Source organism: Bolinopsis microptera, chromosome 5 (genome assembly GCF_026151205.1).
Source record: "Bolinopsis microptera isolate Bmic1 chromosome 5, MBARI_Bmic_1.0, whole genome shotgun sequence".
NCBI lineage: Eukaryota > Metazoa > Ctenophora > Tentaculata > Lobata > Bolinopsidae > Bolinopsis > Bolinopsis microptera.
In genome coordinates, this window is record NC_087076.1 from 12,939,600 (window position 1) to 12,965,323 (window position 25,724).

At 37.8% G+C, this 25,724-nt stretch overlaps 2 protein-coding genes across 2 annotated transcripts in view; both read right to left on the bottom strand.

Moving 5' to 3' along the window:
- Positions 1-25,724, bottom strand: part of LOC134815976 (uncharacterized) — a 578,562-nt gene that overhangs the window by 413,081 nt on the left and 139,757 nt on the right. The window lies entirely within an intron of this gene.
- On the bottom strand, positions 19,561-24,310 carry LOC134815065 (lysophospholipid acyltransferase 5-like). Its single transcript, XM_063823525.1, has one exon. The coding sequence runs from the start codon at positions 21,619-21,621 to the stop codon at positions 20,302-20,304; it is 1,320 nt and encodes a 439-aa protein (XP_063679595.1). The 5' UTR covers positions 21,622-24,310; the 3' UTR covers positions 19,561-20,301.

Consider the following 25,724-nt stretch of genomic DNA (forward strand, 5'->3'; position numbering starts at 1 on the left):
CAGCCTGCAGGCATATGATCCGAATACGAAATATCCTTGTGTTCGGCATTTAATAGCCCTAATTGGTTACTTCGTACCCAGGAAAAGTTACCGGCTGGTGGTGGTACTAGAGTTGGTTTAATTTAAACAGACGGCTTGACCTCGCGCGCGACAACAGTACAAGCATGATTTGCACGCGTGGCGTATTCCAATGTTCAGGCAGCTACCACGTGACACAACTCAGCCAACCAGAGTACAGGAATCCGCAAAGTTAAAGTTGCAAACTTTTGATCGGCCCGAAAGGGGACTTTTCTGGAGATTTTGAGATAACTCAACAATTACGCTGTCTTGAATTTTCCTCCTGGAGAGGTAACGTTACTTTTAAAAGAGGAACATGTTACAAAAAACCGGAAGTCTCCAACTCTTTTACTTTCAAAGTTAAGCCCCATCCGGTCAGGGTTCCTGGGGCACGCTTCGCGTGCACGAGAGAGGTATTATATACAACGTGTTCTATAGCAAGCCTTTTGCTCCTAGTCCTACTAAACCGCTCGCCCAAATTTTAAGAAAATTCTTGTGAATAGGCCTTTTAGGTATGAAATTGATTTCAATCGGTGTATTTTTGGACGCTGATTCCGAATCACCCCACAATATGACGTAGGGTAAAATGCTTCCCTGGAGAGTCATGGGCAAAAACCGTTTTTGTCACGTGACAGGCTAGTAAAATTAAAACATTAATTCGATTGTTTTATTTAGGGTTAGGGTTGTGGTACTGGTCGGTAAGGGTTATGGATAGCTTCGGGGTTATGGTTAGACTTAGGGTCATGGGATTAGGGTTTATGTAAAACTGTTTTGTACGGCTGCAAAACCATAAAAACCAAAGTCACGTGAAATTTGTGCGTAATAATACAGTGGTATTTTTACCAATGTATACCTACTCGTCTAAATTTCTTCGAATAGAGGTAGAGCGCGCTTTTTTCTCGAAATATTAACCCCGGGCATGATGGTGCAAGGCTTCACTGAGAATTCCATAGTGCAAGGCTTCACTGTGAGTAGCGCGCGCCGGATTATGGACTATTGGTCAGTCCTTTATTAACAATGAACAACTTAAAGTCTGAGAACAACAGTCATAGCTCTTAGAGGAGAGAGAGGGTTAAAAAGTAGTAGTGCAGTAAAAATAGCAGAATTAGATATAAATTTGGAGCCAGTTCTTTAAACTGGCTTACTTATACTACTTAAAGGGTGTTTATTTAGTTTTCTATTGAATTTATATTGAATTTTTATATAGGGTAATTGTTATATTATGTGTATATTGTTTGAATAATCTTAGTGTTGCACTTAAAGTGTAGTGCACTGGGTCTGCTTATCAGCAGATTTTGTTACACAGTGCTGAAACGCAAATTTACATACTGCTCTAATGGCCGGCCGTATAATGTTAATTCGTTTCATTCAAGGTAATGTCAATATAATATTAGCTGTTAAATGAATCCCATAGCGCATGTTTAAACGGTATCGTTCGCCTCGTTAACACTTAAAAGTTAAATACGCGCGTTCCAGAATAGTATACCCGCGCGCAGATACAATTGCCACAATACCACGCCGTCACACAACACACATGCTCACTGCTAGGTCTGCTATCAGGCCACCAAGTAAGCGCCAACAATGCCCTTAATGAACCCCAGCATGATCATGCTTTGGCTTGTATTCTAGATGAGATATACATCTAAAAATAGTCCCCATCAAGATGTTAACAATGCAAGCAATCTACAACATGTTGCCAGACCGTGAAATTATTATCTGTTACGACAATTTAAGCAATTTTTACTTCTCTGCTCGACCAAGCTCGTATTTTGCATCCTGCATGTATGGGACGATGAGATAAAACAGGTTTACAAATCTGTTTTAAAATTAACCATAACACAAAAGAAGTTGCTCGGCTGTCAGGCGAGAGATAAAGATTTTAAAACGCAATGGGATTTGGAATTTAAGGGCGTTGCAAGAACTAAGAATTCCCTTCCCAAACAAAATTGTAAGAAATTCCTCGTGAGGCATTCTAAAATCGTACCCTTTGTAATACAATATTACACCGTCTCTAATTTTGGCATGAAAATCACATTTTTCACGTGAGTATTTTAACTTAACTTTGAGTACTTTCATCGGATGAATGACCTACCGCTCAACAAGCCGTCTTTTTATTATGAAATAAACTTTGTAATGGCCAAGAAATGCGCCCCGGTAGCTACCTGAAATATGAACCAGACTTCACGAACATTAATGCTGGGTAGCTGAATTACACGAGGCCTGATGATATAATGAATTTTAGTTGTTGGAGTTTAAAATAGCCCAGATCTAGTTTCTCTTATCTCCTCCTAATAATTCCCCGTCTTGGAATATATCTAATGTGATTAAAATGATATCTGGCACTTAGACAGTTGACACTACACCAGCATACCCACTGTGGTAAGTTCTCCAGGGTATATGTCTAAATAATATAGATATACTGATTAGAGAGAAGGCCAGACTGGGAGTTAAAGTAAAAGTCCCTTCTCTCACAAAAAAAACTGCCTACGACTACTCATCCGTAGTTTAAGAGCTGGAAGACTCCGAAAATTGTCAATGCTTCGAATTTAAGACTCTGGCAAGCTTCAGGATATTTCTCGGAAACTTCCCGGACACCCTTCCAGAAAGTACAGAACACTCTAACTCCGTAATCGACTGGTGAAGTCAAGGAGTTGGTCTGCAGATTACGTGACTACCGTGCTACGTGCGTGTATTTATAAATTTCACCGAGTTAGCTTCTAACCTCAAGCCATAAACTGTTCATATTACCAAAACTAAATCTCTCCTTGAAGTTTAACTACCGCAGAACTTCATAACTCTCACTGAACATAAACCTCCATTACTTCACTATCTAAACTTGAAAACTACTAAATCAGCTCACCTGCAATTCTCTCAAACCGCTCCTCCTAAACCACTTCCCCACTTGTCAACTTCCCCACTTCGAGATTAGAAGCAGTTTTCTACCAATCAGAGCACGTGAAAGAGCCTGGTTTAATCGAAAAACCGTTTTGTAGGAGACATGTTGAGTCAATGTTGACGCAGTTCATAGCAAGGTTGTGTCTCATGCGCTAAACGGGTAAGGTTCTGAGTTTCTCTCTGTGGATACCCCTCGATCAACCACCTCCAAATAAATGTTTATCAATTCTAACACGTTGCATTTTAACCATTAAACAATAAACACGTCAGATTGAACAGCTATTCGATTTATATTCGATTTATATTACAAGCAGTTCAAACATAGAGATCCTTGATTGGATTTTAAAAGTTGTTTGTACACGGTAAATACTTCTATGTTAAATTTTGTTATAGTAACCTAAATATTCAAAGAGTTTTCTCCTAATTTCGCGCTGGTTTAAACCCACCAGTTGAACCAGAGTATAGGACAGTGGACATCGTGAATATGATTATAATACAGTTAAAATACTTCGTTTTGAATAGTAGAGCCGGGACCAAGATCAGGATCCAGCTATCTGCAACCAAGTTCTCTATTGGGTGCCCATACTCTCACGAAACACTCTGTTATAGCCATACAGGTTCAATAATCTTAGATTACCTTGAGCATTATTGCATCTTCTATATTATATTATGGAATCTCCTAGTCTATTTCTTTTCGTATAGTTATCTAAGAACCTTTGTGAAACTTACGCAAGAGTTTTATTAACAGTGTTAACTTAATCTATCCGACTACTATATTGAGCTATTACCGGAATATTTCTAGTTTCACTAAAACATTTTGCACAGTGTAACACCGCTACATTGCGCTCTATATAAAGACAATGTGTAATGTAGAGTTAGAGTTAACAGTTAAACAGTCCACATCTGGTATGTGGTATGTCACTGGTATGTGGTATGTGGTATGTCACTGCTAAATTCGTTAAGACCCGAATAACTTCTAAGGCAGTGGAAGCCTCATAATGTTACATGGTAAGATTTATTTTTAAACAATTGCAGCTCGGAACACGATTCCAGATTTAATCTAGTTAACTCGTCCGAGGTGAAAGTTCAAGTTCCACTATCAAGTGTCCCGTACCTGGCTTTATCAATTATCAAGTACCAACCCTACTTCACTGTTGGTCAGGTATGGTGCGTGAGTGGACGAATTTGCCAGTTTCAGATTAGACAGCTTGAATCGGAACAACAGTGAGGGATGGTTCGTGCGTGGACGAATTTACCAGGTTCAGATTAGACAGCTTGAATCGGAATTGTGGTTTTAACTATCTTATATCTTAATCCCCACTAATATTTAACAAATCAATCCCAGTAAATTTTTCTAACCTTTTCGTCGATCTTCTATTTTGTTTTTTTTAATTTTTTAATTTCCACATATCCATGGGAAACAGAGTCTTGCTTCATTAAAATTTTTGTTACAAGATTCATGATACAATATAATAAAAGAAATGAACGATCTCTGACCTACATTCCAGTCGTATAAACATATAAAATGAATCATCTATATGAGCTTAATACGTCCCGTCGTCTCGTCGGGCACAAATTTGTTGGTACATGGTATAATAATAAAAATCCCAAATTAGATGAAGTGTAACCTATGTTCCTGAGTTACTATACTCAGACACTAAGTTAAACATAGCTTTACAGTGTACAATGTTTGATACTGACAGTATCATACTGACTAACTAACACAATTATATAATAGGATAAAACAGAGAATGTAACTTCTTAGCCAAGGTCGGGTAATAATAAGGCCCTGCTACAGACTTTTACATACCATATTCTATAACTATATCAATAATATCTCCTTAGCTTCTTAATTAACAAACATGTTGCATGTTTAACACCTGTTAAATCGTCACATTAAAAACTTGTTATCGAGTTACATGCCGGGTCCTTAGGTTTGGATCTCGGGGCCTAACAGGAGGTCTCGAGATCTGATTTCGGGTAATTAGCTGACCGTGCGTTATTATATTGTTACTCCAGGCCAGGTGTTCCTACTACACAGTTACTAAAACACTTAACTACCGTTTACTAATAGTAATGAGTTGTTCCTGCTTGTTGAAGCTGTAAAAGTGAAGAACAGTACAGATTCACAGATGAACCAGCAGCTGATACAATGAATGTGATAGAATTTTGTTACATCACATTTATTTTCAACATTTCTTTAACACTTTAGTTCAGTATTACCGCATCTATTTTTAGTGAGGAAAGCAGATTTAAACATTTAACACTAGAACTATATTAATTAAACACTAACTACTATGTAGTAGTGTAGTTCAAGGATTTCGATTAAGAGTGCTGAGTGTTCGCATTTTGAAGAATGGTTTAATAATGGCTGCCCAGATTACTGCTGGAAACTTAATTTCTCAATTATATTGCAGTCTACCCGTGAACATTTAAATAAATAGAGCATTTCGTTTAAACATCCAGAGACCAGACGATCACGAGGTGTTTCTAAATTTACAAGAATGTCAAATTGGAAAATTCCATTTTATTAGATTTCAGGAGACAAATTTAACCATGGTATAAACGGTTCTTGTACAGATTTAATAAAATCGAAGGAAAGAAAAACAACTCTCCTTCAAGGAGATGTGTTTTTTGAACACATGGAAATCTTCTTGCCATAAATTTGATTTTGTTAGATTCCGGAGACAAATTTAACTTTTTGATAAACGGTTCTTTTTACCGATCTAACAAATTGAGAAAACACGTCTCCTTGCCATAAACATGAATATTTTATTTAACATCATTATATAAAATCAAAATTTGAGTCAACAAATTTTAAATAAATTAAATTTCAAGAAAAGGTGTGTAAGCTTTATCGGTCCTTTAATTTGATTCCTGTTGGTTTTTTTTTGCATCAAACTTGCAAGAGCTTCCGAAATGGTCCCTAAAAAGTCTCGATTCTAAAAGATGTATGCATTTTAGTAGTTTTACCGAAAAATCACACTTTTCTCAAATAATTGGGATTGAAAATCTTTATTATACCATAACATGAACAAACATAAATTTAATAAACTGTAAGCAAAGGTTGTCTTCTCAGAGCCCACAAGTTAAAGGGTTTGTTATGATTGTTGTGCAATTTTATTGATGGTCCGACCACAACAAACAAATATTGCCGGGCAAAGTTTGCACACCTTTCCATGTAACACCCAGTGTCCCAGTACATTCTACATTGCAATTATTATAGAGTATGGAATAAAGAAAGTTGTACAGTTTCACGGTTCCATAGAATAAGGCGCTGGAAACATTGCCACCAATGATATTTTTATCTACAGTAGTTGCGGTGGTGTGTGGCCCAAATGTCTTGCTCTGTGAGGATTCAGGTGTTCTATACCTGGGGTCCGGACCCCTGTACAGGGGGAAGGGGGATCTTTTGTACATTTCAAGTGATAATGTCAGAGAACCAATCCCCTAGAAGCCTTAAATATTTCCAATTCTCAGAACATAATGTGTCTAACAGTTTACACGCTGCAATGGTTTTTGTGAACGACCACAGCTCACAGCATGTGAGGTGATGCCCATATAAGGGCGTAACGTGGTAACAGCATGCATTAACAGCGGGGTTACACACCACACTTATACCAGTGTAATAGCACTCAGTTCCATTGTGCTTATACCTCCCTGGTAAAGTGCTGTGTACTGTGAACTATAATATAGAATATATATTACTTTTATCTTCAAGTAGCAAGCACTGATTGGGCACGGAATACAGCTTGCTATCAATGCGGCTTTAATTTATTATAGATAGATATAATCTTTATATATTATATTAGATATCATTATATATAATCTATACATATTATATCATCTTTATTAGATAATCTATATAATTATATCTATAGCTATGTTTAATCTATGTATATATATTATATATAATCTATACGCATTACGCATGGTCAGGAGTGCATCTCATTGTACACGGTACTCCGCAAGCAATGCTGCTCTATTGCACTAAAGAGGCCTGGGGATTTTCACTTTCACTTTTACTTTAAATTCCACTATCACAAATAAAATTAACTAATCATTCATAAGAACTCACTTCCTTATTTTAGGTGTACTCAGCACTAGATACAGACTACCATTCTAATGAGTACAACGAGACATTTTATGAAGGAGCACACTTCACTGTGTATTTACAATGCTCAGTATTCCATAATAGTTTCTAAGCAGATGTATGTATGTAAACATGTGCAGTGTGCATTATGTGCATATTACAACACAATGTACATTATAACAGGTTTGGCGTATTAGTGTATTGGCACGTATTGGTGTATTGGTGTATTAGTGTATTGGTGTATTGGTGTATTAGTGTATTGGTGTATTGGTGTATTGGTGTATTGTTGTATTAGTGTATTAGTGTATTGGTGTATCGGTGTATTAGTGTATTGTTGTATTAGTGTATTAGTGTATTAGTGTATTAGTGTATTAGTGTATTGGTGTATTAGTGTATTGGTGTATTAGTGTATTGGTGTATTAGTGTATTAGTGTATTGGTGTATTAGTGTATTGGTGTATTGGTGTATTGATGTATTGGTGTATTGGTGTATTGTTGTATTGGTGTATTGGTGTATTGGTGTATTGTTGTATTGGTGTATTGGTGTATTGGTGTATTAGTGTATTAGTGTATTGGTGTATTAGTGTATTGATGTATAAGTGTATTGGTGCACCCTGGTGTACAGTATTACATTAGTTTATACCCCTTTATAATAACAGGTCCAGATTAAACTAAATTGTACAAAGATGCATATTGTGAAGGATCTTACCATATCGAGATTTGAAAACGGTTTGTGATTTGACATTTGTGATTTGACCGTGAGATTGTGAGCTAGTCATTGCACTGTTATGTCCATTTTACTGACAGTGGGAGAAGTATACAGAATACAGATCTACATTTTATAGTATATAATTTGCGATTGGGGAGGCGGATTATCGTTGTGAAGTACTGTACTACTCACGAAGTGCTGTACACGATGTTTTCATCCCACGAGCCAGAGAGCAAGCTCAACTGACGGCTCCCAAGGATGTCGTATGCACATGTGATCTGGTCAAGAATGTGGTTGGGCTGTGATTTTATCGACCATGAATACCAAGCATATAAGCAGATATTTGAATTGACTAGATTTCCACTGGTAAGCGATTCGGAAAATCATGGGCCGGCATAGTGCCGGGGCGGGTATGATCCGCCAACCTCCGAGTTACATGCCTGGTGCTCTACCAATTGAGCTACCGGCCCTATTCAGCTCAGGAATTTTGATTATGTCTACATTCTATATAATATGTTATATAGATTATATCTATATTCTATGTTATGAATATTATATGAACCGTTAATACCAATGAAATACTCAGCTACTACATAGCAATAATACGAGTTCAGCAGCTGTGTCGTTATTACACGCTGATATAACCTTATTGTACACGTTATGTAACGGTTAAGTAGACCTTATTTGGGAATTTTATATATTCTCACCAGAACAATGTAATATACTGGTATAAGTATATAATATATACATTGTTCTCTACCTCAGAACAACATACACAGCTTGTAAGTACTCAACAATACGGTCTAGAGATAACCATAATATATATGTGCGTGGTGGCCCAGCTAATCGATTCTTAAGTCGTATTTAATTGGTTGTCCCGTCTACGACGCAGTGATATTTGTATATCCAACAATAATACCCGATCATTATGACAACAGTATCAGCACTGTCGTTGTACCGTTACAAAGTTACAATACTGTTACTGCAGTACACCGCCACTTTACTAGAACAAGAGGAGAGAGGGAGGGAGAGGTTCAGTAGTAAGACGTGTGGTGGTGAGGTACGAGGTATGAAGTGAGGTAACAGTACACCGCTACTTTATTATTTACTCGCACTAGAGGAGAGACAGGTGGGAGGTGAGGTAGAGGTTCAGTAGAGGTGAGGTATGAGGTGAGGTAGAGGTGAGGTATGAGGTGAGTGTATAATAATTGTTCAACGTAAGAGAGTTCAGTAAACCACAGGGAAGGGTACACTATGTTTCTACACATAGTGCACCGCCTACCTCCGCCCATTATTTAGACAATGAAGATGTACACAATTACAAAGAGTCTTTCTTCAATGTAGTACACTTATACACCTCCTCTTACTCTGTAGAGAGAGAGGGAGAGAGAGAGAGGGAGAGAGAGAGAGAGGGAGAGAGAGAGAGAGAGAGAGAGAGAGAGAGAGAGAGAGAGAGAGAGAGAGAGAGATAGAGAGAGAGAGAGAGAGAGAGAGAGAGAGAGAGAGAGAGAGGGGGGAGTATTATTATACATGCTGGATCCCACCAGGTTAATTGTACACAAAGTGTAAATCAATTACCTCTGGATGATGCGGATTATTGTGCCACTTCTTACTTTATCAGGATCTGTAGCAGTGGGGGTGGTAAGATATTATAGCGGCAACTGAGAGCCAGAACCCGTACTTCTGTAACCTCTGTTGTAGAAGTACTGTTAATTTAATATTAGGAGCCGGTGCCACTTCATACTTTATGCAATGAGATACTTTATGAAGGAGCATTAAGTGTGTCAACCATGCTCTAAACTGTCCAAGAGGAGGCTACATCATCATCCGCCACAACTCAGTTAGGGATTTCATAGCCAAACAACTATCAACTGTTTGCAAAGACGTAGAATGTGAGCCCCACCTACAGACTTTAGACGGGGAGAGTTTCTCAACAAGTACCACACTAACAGGAGACAATGCCCACCCTGACGTCCGTGCCAGGGGATTCTATCGTCCGGGACAGAACTCCTATTTCGACATAAAGTTTCTCAATCCCAATTCTGAGTCTTATCTCTCATCATCAACAGAAAAAATATACGAGAGAGCTGAGACTCAGAAGCGGAGGTTATACAACGAGAGAATTCTGAATGTAGAACATGGGAGTTTCTGTCCTCTGGTGTACTCTGTCACGGGTGGCAGCGGGCCAGAAGCGAGAACATTCTTTAGATTATTGTGTGAGAAAATAGCGTATAAAACTCAACAAAATTATTCAGATGTTGTAAATTTTTTAAGATGTAAACTTTCATTTATTATCAGGAAGCTGGTTCTCCTGTGTATAAGAGGAACCAGATCTTCTGTCAATTCAGTTGACAAAAGTTGTGAAAGCGACTTTGAGTTCGCATGCTTTGTATCAAAGCTTAGCTAATTATGAGTCCTATGGACTCAATTAATTGATGATTCAAATCTGGTCGATATACATTGTTGTAAATTATATTGTTATATATTATTCTATTTGTTTTCCAAAAAAAAAAAAAAAAAAATTAAGTGTGTTACGTGGTATGTCTGCTCTCTCTATAACGGTGTAGAAGTACCAGGTACCTTCACATCTCCTCACCAAGGTTCACTCTTTCCGGCCGACATACTTGACTAGATCTAATGAGATCTAGCAGGAGCTAGGGAACTGGTAGTTGCACTACCGCTATGCAGTTGAGATGCTAATTGCTACTTTTATTAGACGGCCGTAGAATGGAACACCACTTCTCATTTGCAATACTCAAGAGACCGTTATCTTACTTAATGTGATCTAGTGAAATGTAGTGGGAATTTAGCAGATGGCCGCTGGATCATAGTACATCTCTTACAAGATAGAGTCAGTCTCTAGTGTACTGAGGGAGTTAACCTCCGTAATGAAATCTAGCAAGATCTATGAAAGCTTAAATTCTATTCTCTAATCTCTAGTAAGATCTATGAAAGCTTAAATTCTATTTTCTAGTAAGATCTATGAAAGCTTAAATTCTATTTTCTAGTAAGATCTAAGAAAACTGGTACTTCAACTACCACCTTATATTATTTATTATACAATGTATAATAATAATACCAAATCAAGATAACAGTGGCCAGGCCAGGCCATAAGTCACACAACTAGTTAAAACCAGTTTGTTCTCATTCCTTGGAAAGAGCAAGTGACACGCCCGGCGTAATACCGTTATAATTTTAATTTTTAAATCAAGATAATTTAGTTTGCCAGCAACGTCTCGCAGTATTACAGAGTTGATGAAATTAACACATCTTTTGCTTGTCCCTCCGCTGTTCAACCTGGCACATGCTAAAATATGCAAAAATCTGTAAATGTGTGTAAAAGCGTGTATATGAAGCGCTGAGAATTGCACAGAGTTCCGTGAGGAAATAGTTTCTTCTGTCCCTCAGCAATATTGAGCACTGAAAGTGAAAACAGTCTAGTAGTGAGTGTTTAGTAGTGAGAATTGAGAAATGTTGAAAACAATCCAGTGAGGAATGGAATGTTGAGCACTTCAAAAAACACATTGGGACTTGTTTACAGAGACCAGCTCAGTTACTATGGAGCTATGGAAACTAAAGCTGGTTACTATGGAAACTAAAGCTGGTTACTATGGAAACTAAAGCTGTGTTCAGCTGTTACAGGTGGTTAGTGTTACAACTCACTAGGTAGGTGGGCTAGTAGCAGAGATCGTTAGTATTTAGCCTACACTACAGTCTACACTATCTATTAGTGTGAGTTCAATACATAATGACCTCCAGGTAATGAGTATCTAAAGTTTTGTGCCCTACACAGATTTGCTTTGCCACACAGAGGGGTTAACACTACTGTAGTAGTAGCGCTGTCCAAGAAGTTGAGATTCCGACGATTTACTCATGGTAGTATAGTGGCGTGACGAATTCTTACAATTCTACCACCATCACAACCATCAATACCCCCGTCAATTGACGCAAGTTTTGGGGGGAACCGAGAGAAAGTAGGAGAGGTCACTTTAAACGGTTGAACCCCGAGCTGCAGCTTCGAACACGTGGGCATATTTAGTGAGCACGTGGGCGCATTGAGTGAGCACGTGATCACAGGTTTTACAACTTGACCACATGTTTAACGAATTTATCCTAACTATGTAGTCGAACCTGTCTCTCTAAATTTTTGCTTCCGCTCATATTATTCAGTGAATTTTAAATTTGTACTATTCTGAGACAACATAGGTTCAGTAGGTTCGGTAGGGAGCTGTTCCCTCAATTTCTTATATTTTAGTATTTTCATTCAAGGCACGCCACAGTTTGAAAACGTTTCAAATCTCAATCTGGCGACTACGTAATCTGTTGATGGATAGTTGACACACAGTTAAGAAACACAGATCACCATTCTCCAATCTAACCGTTTAAAAAGGAACTCCTTCGGGACCGGGATCTACTTACAACCATTTAGAAGGATTGAAAGCATTGTTCGTAGTATCGGATAAAGAAATGATTATAACTAATTGTCTATTTCAAGTTATCTGCTGCTTATTATCTTATCGTACAATGAGGTGATGAGTACAATGTGTACAATTTGTTCTTTTTTCCTATGCAAGCTTAAATTCTATTTTCCATGGAAGCTAGTCTTTACAAAGGCTTGCTTGTTGTTTCTAAATGGTCTTTAAACCAGGACAAGCTGAAATGCTTAACAATCTCGAGAATTTTAGAAAATTTGCGGGGCCTATCGTGAAGAATTCCGAGGATTTCTCACAAAAACATTTAAACCTGCTTATCTACTGTATAGTACAGTAATTGTAACATTCCAATATTTCTTTCAATTTTATATCAGCTCCTCAGCTAGAATACTGAAATACTTGACGGTTCATCGCTCTTGATCAATCTGCTGGTAAAATAAAAACAATCAATTACCACTACCAGCGTCCAGCACCCGTGCAAGCGTATATGCGAAGCCTCTTTTTCGTGGATTGCCATTAAATTAATTTCAATGGAATCTTGTCATCCAAAAGTCAATTTTCTATGAATGTTGGTGAAACCCATTACCCGATACTAATAATTCATTAGCATATTAGGATACTTCGATTTAGTCACGTTTCCAATACCTATTTACTGCAATCTGGCATGACTTCCTTTCCTTCAATCCATCCTCCCTTGCAATTACAATCTGACAAGCTCGCAGAGCAATGAAGGCAGTTGTATTCCGAGCAGAGCACTTTAGTTGCCCTGATCAAAGTGGGAAACGTAGAGCAAGGTGGCCAGTCAAAGGGCCCTCAATCACTAACAGCGTCATAGTTCAGACAGCTTTGGCATATTGTGGCACTGGTGCGTGAACCCCAGCACGCAACTATAAATACAACAACAACAACACACTATCACATTTTAAACGTCGTATCAATAATTCCAGTTTGTGTTATTTTTTCTTTGATTGAAGGCTAAACCTTAGAAGACACCTGGGTCCCTCTAGGTTCCAGCTTTGTGTCATTTGCTGTTGATGTATATTGTATATGGTGAAACTATGGTAACCATAGTGCAGCGCATTACTCCATGTGTCGTAGGTTCATCTTCAGAGACATTAATTTGGGCTGTGTTCTTGGTCCCGACCGGTAATTTCAATTAACATTCATACGGTATGATCAGTGGCCAATGGCCATAGTGTTACAATGTTACAGTGTTAGGGTCTGCCCACACTACGCCATGTGGCGACGGGCCACATGGCGTGGGAATTTTTAATAAATTGGAGGAGACGCACACGTTATATATTCGATAACGTTTCCAATTCGAGGCGAAAATCACAAAAACTTACGTGCCTGGAACATGTTTTCACGCCAACAGGCGTAGTGTGTTTAGATAGACGGGCCACATGGCGTGACTACTCGCGCCAAGTGGCACAGTGTGTTTAGGTGAATCGGGCCATGTGGCCCGTCGCCACAAGGCGTAGTGTGGGCAGACCCTTACAGTGTTACAGTGTTACAGTGTTACATTGTACACAGTGTTACAGTGTTACAATGTACACAGTGTTACAGTGTTACAGTGTTATAAATGGAGAAACTTAATATTTTTGCCCTGCCCTCCCCGTCATGTTCTTTAAAACCAATAATTTTCCTTCGCTTCAACGTGCCAATTTTCATAATCCTCCTCAACAAGGGACAAATTCGTGGCATGTTATAATTCTGCGACAAATTGCGGCAAATTCCACCTTCTGTCAACCTTGGCGATATCTCAGGCATATAACCCGCATCCTGCGGAGTATTATGAGGGAAAGTTTTGCGGAAAGTCGTGTTAAAATTGATGCCGTGGTGTCAGTAAAATGGTTCGGATATAGGGTGGCCCATAAGTGACTACCCACACGCAACCTCTTAATAACTCAAGTAATTCGTCTCCAAATTGCACCAAAATTTCAGAGATTATAGATATGGGTCAAACTTAGATTTCCTGAAAGTTTTGTAAGCCACGCCCAATTACAGTGGGCGTGGCGTGACACTCCCTCTTTTTCACTATTGTCTTCATAAAATGAGAACGCTTTAAGCTAAGAACTCAAAATTTTTTGCACACATTTGGCTTGATAATTGAAAACTTTTCCAAAAGTTTCAAGTTCACTGGTTAAAATATGGCTGAGTTATGACCATTTTAAAATCCATCGGATATGTGATCCGAGCACTCAGTCAGTGATATTTGCACTCAATTAGTGATCTCGTCACCCAATCTGATCAAGAGTAAGGCGTTAGCGTGTATTAATGAGGTTCATTAGGCTTTGATTGGATACCGATGATGACTTTGCTGTAAAGGAAAACACAAATTTTTAGGATAAATCAATAAATGAAATCAACTAATAAAAATTCCCACACAAAAAAAATTCAATAATTTCAATTAAGATGTTCAAATTGTCGTCCCCCAGCTGCAATCACCTTGAGGCACCGCTGTACCAGATTTAGTCCTAAAAGTAGGGATCCACATTCTGCTTGGACAGGAATGTGTTGGCGAAATCTATCCTCGATTGGAAATCACGGTCCAAAAGTTTGTGTTTCATTGTGATTCGGTAGGCCCGGTTAGAAAGGTCTTGCTTGAGGATTCGCTGAAGGGTTGTTCTGCTGATGTCTAAGGCAGGAGCTCGTTTCCGGGTGCCAATCTTAGGTGTGTTTATCACGTCACCAACAACCATCGTGATGTCTTCCTCGCAGTTCGTCTTCTGCCGACTCTTCGCCGATCGTGTGCAGAAAACGTAAACTTGATCTTGTGATGAATGTCAAAGCAGCTTTTCCGGCAAGGGGGTGGTCGGTTGAATTTCATCTGAAATTGTCGTTTAATCTGAGGGTAGAACTCCCCATTTTCTTTCTTCAGGTAGACGAACAATCGTTGTTCTGCAGTAAAGGGAGGATAGTGAACCATTTTCGATGATTCAATGGATGGTTCATTCCTCTTTATTGATTGTAAGGAACCTGTGACTAGCAGGGCTAACAAGCCCTGAAATGGTGACACCACCATAAATTCGTGTGATAGCGTTTTAGGTGCTGTCAGCTGTTATAAAGGCCGGCCCATAAGCAGGCTGCAACCAATCAAGCCGTGCATGTGAGCCAAACAGGCCATTAACCAAGTGACGAGATCACTGACTGAGTGCTCGGATCACGTATCCGATGAGTTTTGAAATGGTCATAACTTAGCAATATTTTAACCAATGAACTTGAAACTTTGGGAAAGGTTTTCAATTATCAAGCCAAATGTGTGCACAAAATTTTGAGTTCTTAGCTTAAAGCGTTCTCATTTTATGAAGACAATAGTGAAAAAGAGGGAGTGTCACGCCACGCCCACTGTAATTGGGCGTGGCTTACGAAACTTTCAGGAAATCTAAGTTTGACCCATATCTATAATCTCTGAAATTTTGGTGCAATTTGGAGACGAATTACGTGAGTTATTAAGAGGTTGCGTGTGGGTAGTCACTTATGGGCCACCCTATTATGTAAACATACAGGGTGGCCCAGAAGTAACTGCCCACACGCAACCCTTTAATAACTCACGTAATTCGTGTCAGATCCCTTTGAGTGAAAAATGATAGTGACTTCGGATATATAAACAAACATAATAATATATCGTCTCGTTTTATGTATAGTAAGATGATGGAAACGTTTAAAATCCAATTGTAATAGAATAAAAATATAGAAGGCCAATCATTATAATATAATATGTTTTAGCGATGGTGATCGAATTCATTATTACTAGCTGTTTAAACGATTTATTATCATGAGATTCATGAAAATAAAGATGTCATCTCCTGTCAAGTGTCAGTCTCATAAAGTTAAACGGAGCTCATGTGGAGACATGCCCATACATGCCCATATAAGGGTATCACGTGAGATAAGCTCATATAATAACTGACGAAATAGTACGTCAGTAAACACCTCCTACTTGAGCCGATACTAAATTTGACTAAAACATATGAGTAGGGTCAAATAAGAGCTGTCAAAATAAAATTGGCTTGAATCATCTAATGAAGGTTGTTCATTGCATTTGCACGTGTTCATTGCATTTGCACGCGTTCACGTCATTTGCACGTGTTCACGTCACGTTAATATTATATGATGATAGCAGTTCCGCCCCGAGAGAGTGAGCCTATAAAGAGCCTGATCCGCTGCGAAATAACACTTATTTGTCTTCAATTATATTTATTTACTTGAAAACTTCGATTAAATTGTGAATTTTTTCATTATTCCCACGGTTTGACCGTGGTTTTTTAAATGATTCAATGGTTTTTGAAGAACATTTTATCCGGGTAACGCTTGGATATATCCTTATTCCTTATTCATAATATTTACTGATGGACATAATATGTGTAACATTTGTGCTTTTCGTAACTTATCCATGAACGGGTCAATTTGCCAAGTGTCGTACCAAAGTTGAATTTGATTTATGAAAATGTTTGGTTTTTCAGATAGAAAACTTTCATCATTCAGTTCATTCCAATAGGCAGCTATCTTATCATTAAAAAACAGACATCATTTCTGTAGAACATAACACATTTGTCGGGGATTAATTAGTTTATCGAACATATATTTCTGATCATGATGCTAACGATATTACAATCATAAATATAACTATAATAATTATGATTATGATCGTATCTTTTCCGAAGGTTTTATAAACCGTTCACATAATGTTAACAACAGTAACACACCCCTAATGATATTGCAGTAAGTTAACTGTTTTTAACCCACAAAGGGGCTTATTCTCCTGATTATGATTACTTTTCTGGATGAAAATTAAGAAAGTTAATTAAGAAAGTCTGCCATTGATCTTTAAAACCAGATAGTATAAGTAGTAGTTTTATTCGAGTTTTGTCAATCTTTGGTAATCGTGCCATCTCGTATTTATAATTCTGGCCCCATGGTTCTGCAATATTTTTAGCTTGAGCATTGAGTTAGCGTCATTTATAAACTTGTGTATATCACTTGCAAGACAGGTCTGAGATACTGGAATTAATGACGTTGGATTTTACACTCATTTTTATTAAACTTTGAGTGGTAGTTTGTAGTTCACGCTGCAATTTTAAATTTCTAAACTTCATGTGCGAGAAAAGTCAACGTAGCTGACAAATTGACAGTTAAATTTAGGGAGCATGACACGGAAAAGAAAGCTGAGCAAGTAAACAGACAAATAAGTCGTGTCAGGTGTCAGGTGAAAGCTCGTAATTGCCAGGATAAATCCTTGTTACGTAGTTATAATAACTTGTTATTCACGGGTAATGAAACCCAAGATGATTATTATTTGTTGTCAGCTTCATATATTGTCCGTGAAGTTCCATTATCTTAACTTCCCCGATCAACCTGCAGCTGAGGCAGTGTTATGAACTATAATAGTTAAACAGCTTTCCTGCAGGCACCCGATTAATGAACTTTCCTGAGAACTCCCAATCAAATGAAGATGAGAGCTCCCAAAACTAATTGATCGTCTGTAACAATCACAGCGCCCCCACAGTCCACACGTGTCACGTTATGATTAAACGGATCATTGGTTTTGTGCTATCTTGTTCTGTGCAATCGCTAATATTGGGTAGCGTGTGGAAACATCGCACAAGTGAAATGCCCACGTGTGAAATGCCCACGTGTGAAATACCCTCAGCACGTGTGAAATACCCCCAGTACGAGGTGGTGTTAATAGCGCGACTAGCTGATTAATCCCAGCTCTAGTCTCTAGTTGAGACAAGTTCATGTTGCTGCTCCAATCATGCTCTTCATTACTTAACTGCTGGAGATTCCTCCCCTTAACAACATCACACTGCAATATTGAGTTAGACATGTGGTGGACCGCTATTTGTTTCATTAAATCCTGTCTTCCCCATTAATCTTGAAGCGTCAATCCCGTTAATTTTATAGTATTAGCCGAGAATTTTAATGAAACTCTCATGACCACATTAAATATAGTATACGGTAACCAGGACTAAGAGAGATTTTCAGCACCGTCTGTTACTGCAGATTAAATGGTTGTCTCGCCACAAGCGCTCATGCGCACGAATAACCGTAAATAAGATTTCGATTTAACCTCCAATTTTACGATGGTTATTGGTTAAGTGGTGAGCAACAGTGTCTGTGACGGTGGATCTTCACTCCCCTCAGCTCCTCACGTGCTTACCAAGGCTTTTCCTTCCGTGCCGGCAACTAAATAACACCACCATTTGTCAGGGACGTTATATATTTTGACAAAATTAGTCTCGTTTAAATTTAATATAATCCCCAAAAAAACGCGCTCCAAACGGCTCTATTACTATTTAAATAAATGCCTACGACCGTCTACGGTGACGACCATCGTGGACCATAAAACGGTTTCAAAGGTACGACCACGAACTGTTTTATTGCAGCTGGGTTAGCGTCCATACCTATTGGTGATGTGATTGAGGATATGCTGCTTGTTCATCCAACCTAGCTGATTGCATTGCATCAGCCGCGCTTTTGTTCTTTTGTTCAAGGTATTTTTTAATTATGTGATCAGTTTTTTCTTGGTAGATTCCAAAACGTCTTAGGCATTCTAATTTTCAATATTCAAGCAAGTTATACTGTTATACATGTTATAGCTATGGAATCTAATGTTAACTGCAGTCGTGTAAGTCCATGCTACTTTAGAAATATCATTCAATTCTTTATTGTGCTAAAGATTTAAGTGGTCGTTCCTCGTCCAATTGTAATTCACTGTTATGTGATCGTGCAAATATAGCTGAGACAGTATAAAATGTTGACCTCTACTTGCACTGAAAAGACAGAGGAGACGTGTTTTGGGTGAAGAAAGTTCTGATATAATAGTTCTAACTTAGTTAAATAGCAGTTTAAAAAGTTACTTTAAAAAGTTAGTTAAGCGGGTTAGTTAAGTCTATAATTCTCATTTGCTTCTTTCTTGGTATTTAATTCTCTTTATTATAACGGAAAATCTACTAAATCGTTTTGCCCGATCTGCTATTTCTTAGCTGACCCAGTAGTTAGTATAACGTCGGAACTTAAAAATCGTAGGTCGAATAATGTGTTTTAGCATTTAACTTTGTGTCTCAACCAACAGTTCTTTATTTTATTCTGAAATGATGAAATCAGGTTAGAAAAACGAATAGTTATTATATAATATAGATTGTGAGAGAATAAATGAGACCACAAGTGTTTGCAGTTTGCACTTTACAGATATCGCGAGTTACATGTTCTCATAAGCCTTGTTCGATTTTCAAAGGTGACTTGTAACAATTTATCTATGTAGTCTGTTCTTAGGATCACTCATCAAGTTTCTGATGGAGTGAGGTTTTTAAAACTTTGTCCTTTTGATATGTACTCAATATGACAATTGAAGAACAAAACATTGACATATTTATTCGGCGAAGTGATCTAAAAAGAAAAGAATAACAACAACTTCATCATAGTCAGCATTACTTTATCCCCAATACTTGCTTATTATGATAAAATTAGCACACCCCAAATTACGCTTAAATTCTTCTCTGCCAGTTTCAAAAACAAACATCACACCCTTAGCATGCAATAGAAATCAATTGGCTACAATTTAATTCTACAAAATGCTTGAAACCCAATTAAAAAGCCGCTCAACAGTAAGATTGACAACAACAAAGAGCAAAATCAGAAAGCAAAGTGAAAATGAAAATTAACCTAGATTACACACGTCTTTTATTTATCCCACATTTTAAAATTCCATGCTCAAAATTGTATCATACTTATATATCAGTTATCATGCGTATTAATTTTAATCATGCACCTAAAATAGCAGCACTGATTTCAATCCTATATCCTAATAGCTGATCTAAAAATTACATTGGTTTAGTCTGTTCAAAAATATATTTCACAAAAAGGATTTATACAGATTAAAAATGTACAACATTCTAGCCAACTACCATTAAGCATAATATTCTAAAGTACCTATCTTAAAACAGTGATTAGAACAACGGGAAAATCAGCTGTAATTACTAGTCTGGTCAAGTGAACCTCTAAAGTTCACGGTGGAGTACTCTTATAATGAGACCTCTAAATAGAGTTCACTTAGAGACCTCTAAATAGAGTTCACCGCTAAGAGTTCACGGTATATCACTCTTGTAAGTTTTACTCAATTTTGTCAGATGAGATCTTTTCGGCAAAGATAGTGTTAGTTGAAATAATAACGAGAGCAATAACCGGGCAGATGTAGTAGATGGAACCGTAAATGTACATGATTTTGTCAAAGGTGTAGAGTTCAAATCCGACAAGAGCAAAGGACAAGAACAACTTGGCATATAGCCAACACAGGAGCTTCTCGACTGATTTAGGAAGGACATTACTGACTTGTTTAAGAAGAGGATTAGTAGAGGCTCCCTTCTCCATAAACAAGTAGAGGAACTCCTGGAAGAAGCAGATGAAGTAACCGAGATGGAGTCCGTGCCACGTAGCGAGGAACAACATGGTAATCAGCTGGGACAGACTCTTGTTCCCCAGGAACCTGCAGCGCTTGTAGATGTGCTTCGCGCACCAGTTGCTGGTGTTGATGTTCCAGGTTTCTATGATGTCCTGAAGCTTGGTGGACTGGTGGAATGCGTTGGTGGACACATTCCGGAGGCCGTCCCACTTTTCCTCGCCGTTGAAGGTGTAACCCATGTACATACAAGCGCTTTCAGCAATACACCACACTCCAAGGTATTTGTACAGCCCACAGTGCCCCCAGGCAGTAACGTACAGGATCCTCAAAGGCAGCAGTAGATCTAGAAATTGTGGGGTGAACATGTAGTCGGTTGTAAAGAATGATGTTGTCAATACAGACACAACTAGGTAGAAAACCCCGTGAGCCACTCGCTTCAATCCAATTCCAATACCCGGACCCTTCTCCTTGTCAAACAACTTATCGCTGAAGAATGCTTCGAATCTCTTGAAATCGTCCAAAGGTCCAACCAGATATGTACCCATAAAGAAGACATAACCTAGGATCGTCATAACTCCAGGGAGTTTCACTCCATCCTTTTGACGGTCACACAAATCAAACCCGATTCCGATCATCTTTAGGGTTACCACAGCTTGGGAGGTTGTCCAGTTGATAGCGTAGTTTTCTACCAAGTTGTTGAAGTAGTAGCCCACAGCAAGGTATCCTAGCTGATATAAAAAGTTCAGCTTGGCAGCCAATTCCCAGGGCAAAATGGAGAACATAAGATAAAAGCCTAGAGCTGATGCACAGTGGTGCAGACAGTCAAGATCCCAGACATAGTAGCCCAGAAATAGTCCTAACAGGAGATGTATAGTCCGTTTAGTTGTGGGATCTGACATCTTGGAGATCACTACTCGGTGGAGAACAGCAAAGATCTGACAGAAGAGAAGTCCCGTTACTAGTCTTACAGCATCGACTGGGAGGCCCATATTGCTGGCTAAAAGGTTCACCGGACCTTCTAATATAGCCATCCTGAATAAAAGAATGATTAGTTAAGAGCATTTCATTTTGGTGAGAATAAATCAAATAAATGAAACTTTGATTGGATAAATATTGAGAACCACTTTATAGAAGGAACAGAAATCGTTCTACCTATTTAAATATGAGTGCAACAGATTATTATATTCTCATCAAATTTCATTACTAACTTTCAGATATTATAAACAAAAGCTGTGATATAATGTACATTTCATCGCAAAATATCCCAAACCTAACATCATGTGTAAAACAATGTTCACAAAGCGTATTTTAAAGTTAATACTGCAAAATTGTTTCTACCCGCCCATTTTTATTTTATCCCGCTGTTATATCTTAATCCTTACTACAGGTAAATTACTCTAACCAAAAACTATTTCTTAGGGAAAAAAGTATCACATATGAACTTTACATCAGGGATGATTGACCACCTAACAGATGCCACAATAGCAAATGCTGTCTACTATCCAACAATGCCCCAATGGGTCATACGATCACTAGATATCTTTAATGGAATCCTTGCACTGTACATGGCAACATTTGGAGTTATTTGGAACGCAATGGCACTGGCATTCTTCTTGAAATCAAAGAAGGACGTAATCAAAATCATATACATCTCGATATCAGTCATAGACTTTTTGACTTGCTTGATGATGGCTCCAATCGGAATTTCAGACCTAGACTTCAGAAGAGGACACTTCTTCTCTTATAGAATGTTGTGTAATGCACATGGATTCCTGTGGAACGTTGCAGCAAGATTGTCAGTTTTTCTAGTCATGGTACTAAGTGTAACTCGAACCGTGTACTTATTATTTCCTTTCAGAAGTATCAGTAAGAAATCTGTTCTGATAATAATAATATTTTACACTGTTTTGCAGCTCCTACAAGCATCTGTGCCCTTTGCAGTAAGTTTTATTCTCTTCTATGATTGTATAGATTGGATAGCTTTATTAGCAAAGAGTTGTTAAAATTACCTATGATTATGAATAATTGCCTTCAGAAAAGAAAACTGAGTTCATAAATACATTTTTTGTGAAAATCAGTCTTTAAAGCTGTCTTATACTTTCAGATGAAGATTGAATACTACTACAGCGAAATGAACACGAAATGCATCTGGATGATAGGAGATGTAGTAACCTCACCAAAGATTGTGTTGATAGCACACCTATTTTTGGTGATCATACCACTGATTGTACCAGTCATTCCGATTGTTTTGAGCTGCATATTATCTGTGTATGCTATGAAGAAATCTATAAATGTATCCCTTGAAATGAGTGTAAGAAACATTAATGGTAATGTGATAAACGAAAAGAAAAAAGTAACATTGACTGTTATAGTGGTGACTGTAGTGTACATAATATTTAATGTGCCACCAGTTGTTACTGTAATATTATACTCGGTAGGCTATTTGTATCCAAAAGCCTTACACCTATTCACATTTGATAGTTATTTCTATTTTAATAATTTTCAAGAGATATTTTGTGTTGGTTTAAACTCATCCATGAATCCTATAATTTATATGATATTCATGCCTTCATTTAGGAAATTTTTCTTTCGATTCTTAAAACGTGCAAGACTGAGATATGCTGATGTCAGTGAATCCATTAATACATATAATAATGACCAATAGTTGCCTACATTTTATCAATATCATGTTATATTTTTTGACAGCAAAAAGGTTTTTGCCAGGATTTCATAAGCTTATATGTTAATTCGAATTGAATTTGATCTGTAAATGTCTTTTTGTATAAATAGTACAATTACTGTACCCCACAAACAATATTGTATGATTGAAAGAAATCAAGATTGGACAAGAGACTGTTTCACAAATTTGGCTGGAACCAGGAATTTGTATATGTTTAATACTTTCAACACAACTAGTATATTATAGAAAATAATAGAGATCATGAATACGATGTTGTTACATTGAAATGTCAAACAATTCCTTTCCTGATAAGAGCCTTTTCCTTGTCACAACAAACGGGATCAATTCAAACTTTGCCCCAGAAACATTGTAAGTGCATCACGAATGAGAACATTTCCAGCCACTTTCACAGAACAGAAATCAGTAAGAGAACAGTTAATTTGCCACAGAACAATCAATACAATATCTTATATTAGAAAATGCTGTACATGATTAAGGATAAAATTCCATCATCTATCCATAAGGACTTGTACCACACACTGTTTGAAAGTCACCTATCTTATGGCATTACCGTTTGGGGAGGTGCAAGTAATAATAAACTTCAACCACTATTTGTAGCCCAGAAAAAGTGTGTTCGTATCATGTTTGGTGACAAAAAAGCATACCTTGATAAATTTATGACATGTGCTAGGACTAGACCTATCAGTGAACAGAAACTTACGAGCAAATTCTTTGAGAGAGAGCACACCAAGCCAATTTTTGCCCGTCAATCACTCATGACATTGCATAATTTATACGCGTATCACTGCTGCAATGAACTTTTTAAAGTCTTTAAATATCGAACACCAATTGCACTATTTGAACTTTTCTGTTTGTCTAAAAGACCCGGCAAAGAAACTCTTCTTATAACAACCATGCCCTCAAACAGTTTCGTTTACAAATCTAGTTGCCTTTGGAATTCATTCCGTCAGATGTTGGCACTGAACGACCTTGAAATCACTCATGGTGTATTCAAATCAAAGGTAAAAAAAGTCATTCTCTCGTCTGAGGGTAAAAGTGACAAGAATACCTGGGCCCCTTTGGTAAACTTTCTGAGCTCAGGCAGCTTGAACAACTAAATTTGAAAAAGTAAAACTTCTTGTCTGAATGAAATACTAGAACCTCAAGAAGCTGATCCGCATGTCTCCGCTACTAAAATGTTTAATGACCCCAATCACTCATCACTTAACAGTTTAATCCTCAAAGTGAGTTGTACAATCTAGGTTGTTTTAAATAGCTGTTGATAGTGTAAAACAGGAGTGACTTGATCGTTTTCATAACTTCGATTTACAATCTGTACCATAATAAAACTAGCACTGCCATGGGGTTCAAAAAGGGTCATTGTAAGCCTCCAGCGTAATGGTCCTAAGTCTCTGCCCCATGCAGTGCCTGTCAGCATCAGCTAACAGAATAGCCCTAACATAACGATCAAGCCACAAATTAGGTTCTATAATGATTTAATATTGTTGAATAAAGAGATTTGAATATAATATTTGTTTTATTCTGAATATTTGTTTTATTCTGAATAATAAATTTATCATAATAAATATAAGTAAACATCCGATAATAAACTTGTTAGAATCAGTATAGCCAAAGATGCTCTACTGACAAATAAAAAGAACTTGCAGGTTCATGGTCCTTTGAACGTGCACACATACAAAAAATGCCATACCGATCTAGCTTTAATTCTACGTCATATTAAAAACTCATCATCTTTAAATACAAAAACAAATTTTATCAATTAAATTATATCAACATGAACTCTAAATATTTTTAAAGGTAAACGAAATTTAACGAGATAATTTAGCATGCTGACCTTGCGGGATATTACAATTACACCTGTTCTGATTCCAGACGTAGGTTAGTACTTAAACCAAAATCAGTTGGCAAAAAGAGCTTTACTAGCACCATAAGATCTTTACTAGCACATACTTACGAATATATGGTAAGTTCAACCATTCACAATTTGAACAAAACAAACCCAACGCTAGATCAGTGGCGTAACGTTGCCTGTTGGCGCACCCGCCGAAAAGGCGCCCCCCTGTTGGCGCCCCATCCCCTTTTGGTGCCCCTCCCTAAAATTGAAAAAATTAGGTGATTTTAGAGGATACGATGGTAAAATCTCTTAAAAAGTGTGTATCTAGAGCAAAAATGCGCAGTTTTGCTAGTACTTTAGTTAAGTTTTCGAAATTGTCCCACATTCAAACGATTTGGCGCCCCCCTAAGACGGCGCCCCCTACACAGCAGGGTCAGCGGGGCCCTTCGTTACGCCACTGCGCCAGATGCTTGTGCAGTGCTTCTAGGTGAATACCTGAAGGTCGATGCATGTGCCAGGCTTGAGGTTCTGCGAAGTTCATCAATAATTATTAACAAGATGGGGTAGTGTAAGACACTCAACCCCGCCGAGCAAAAACA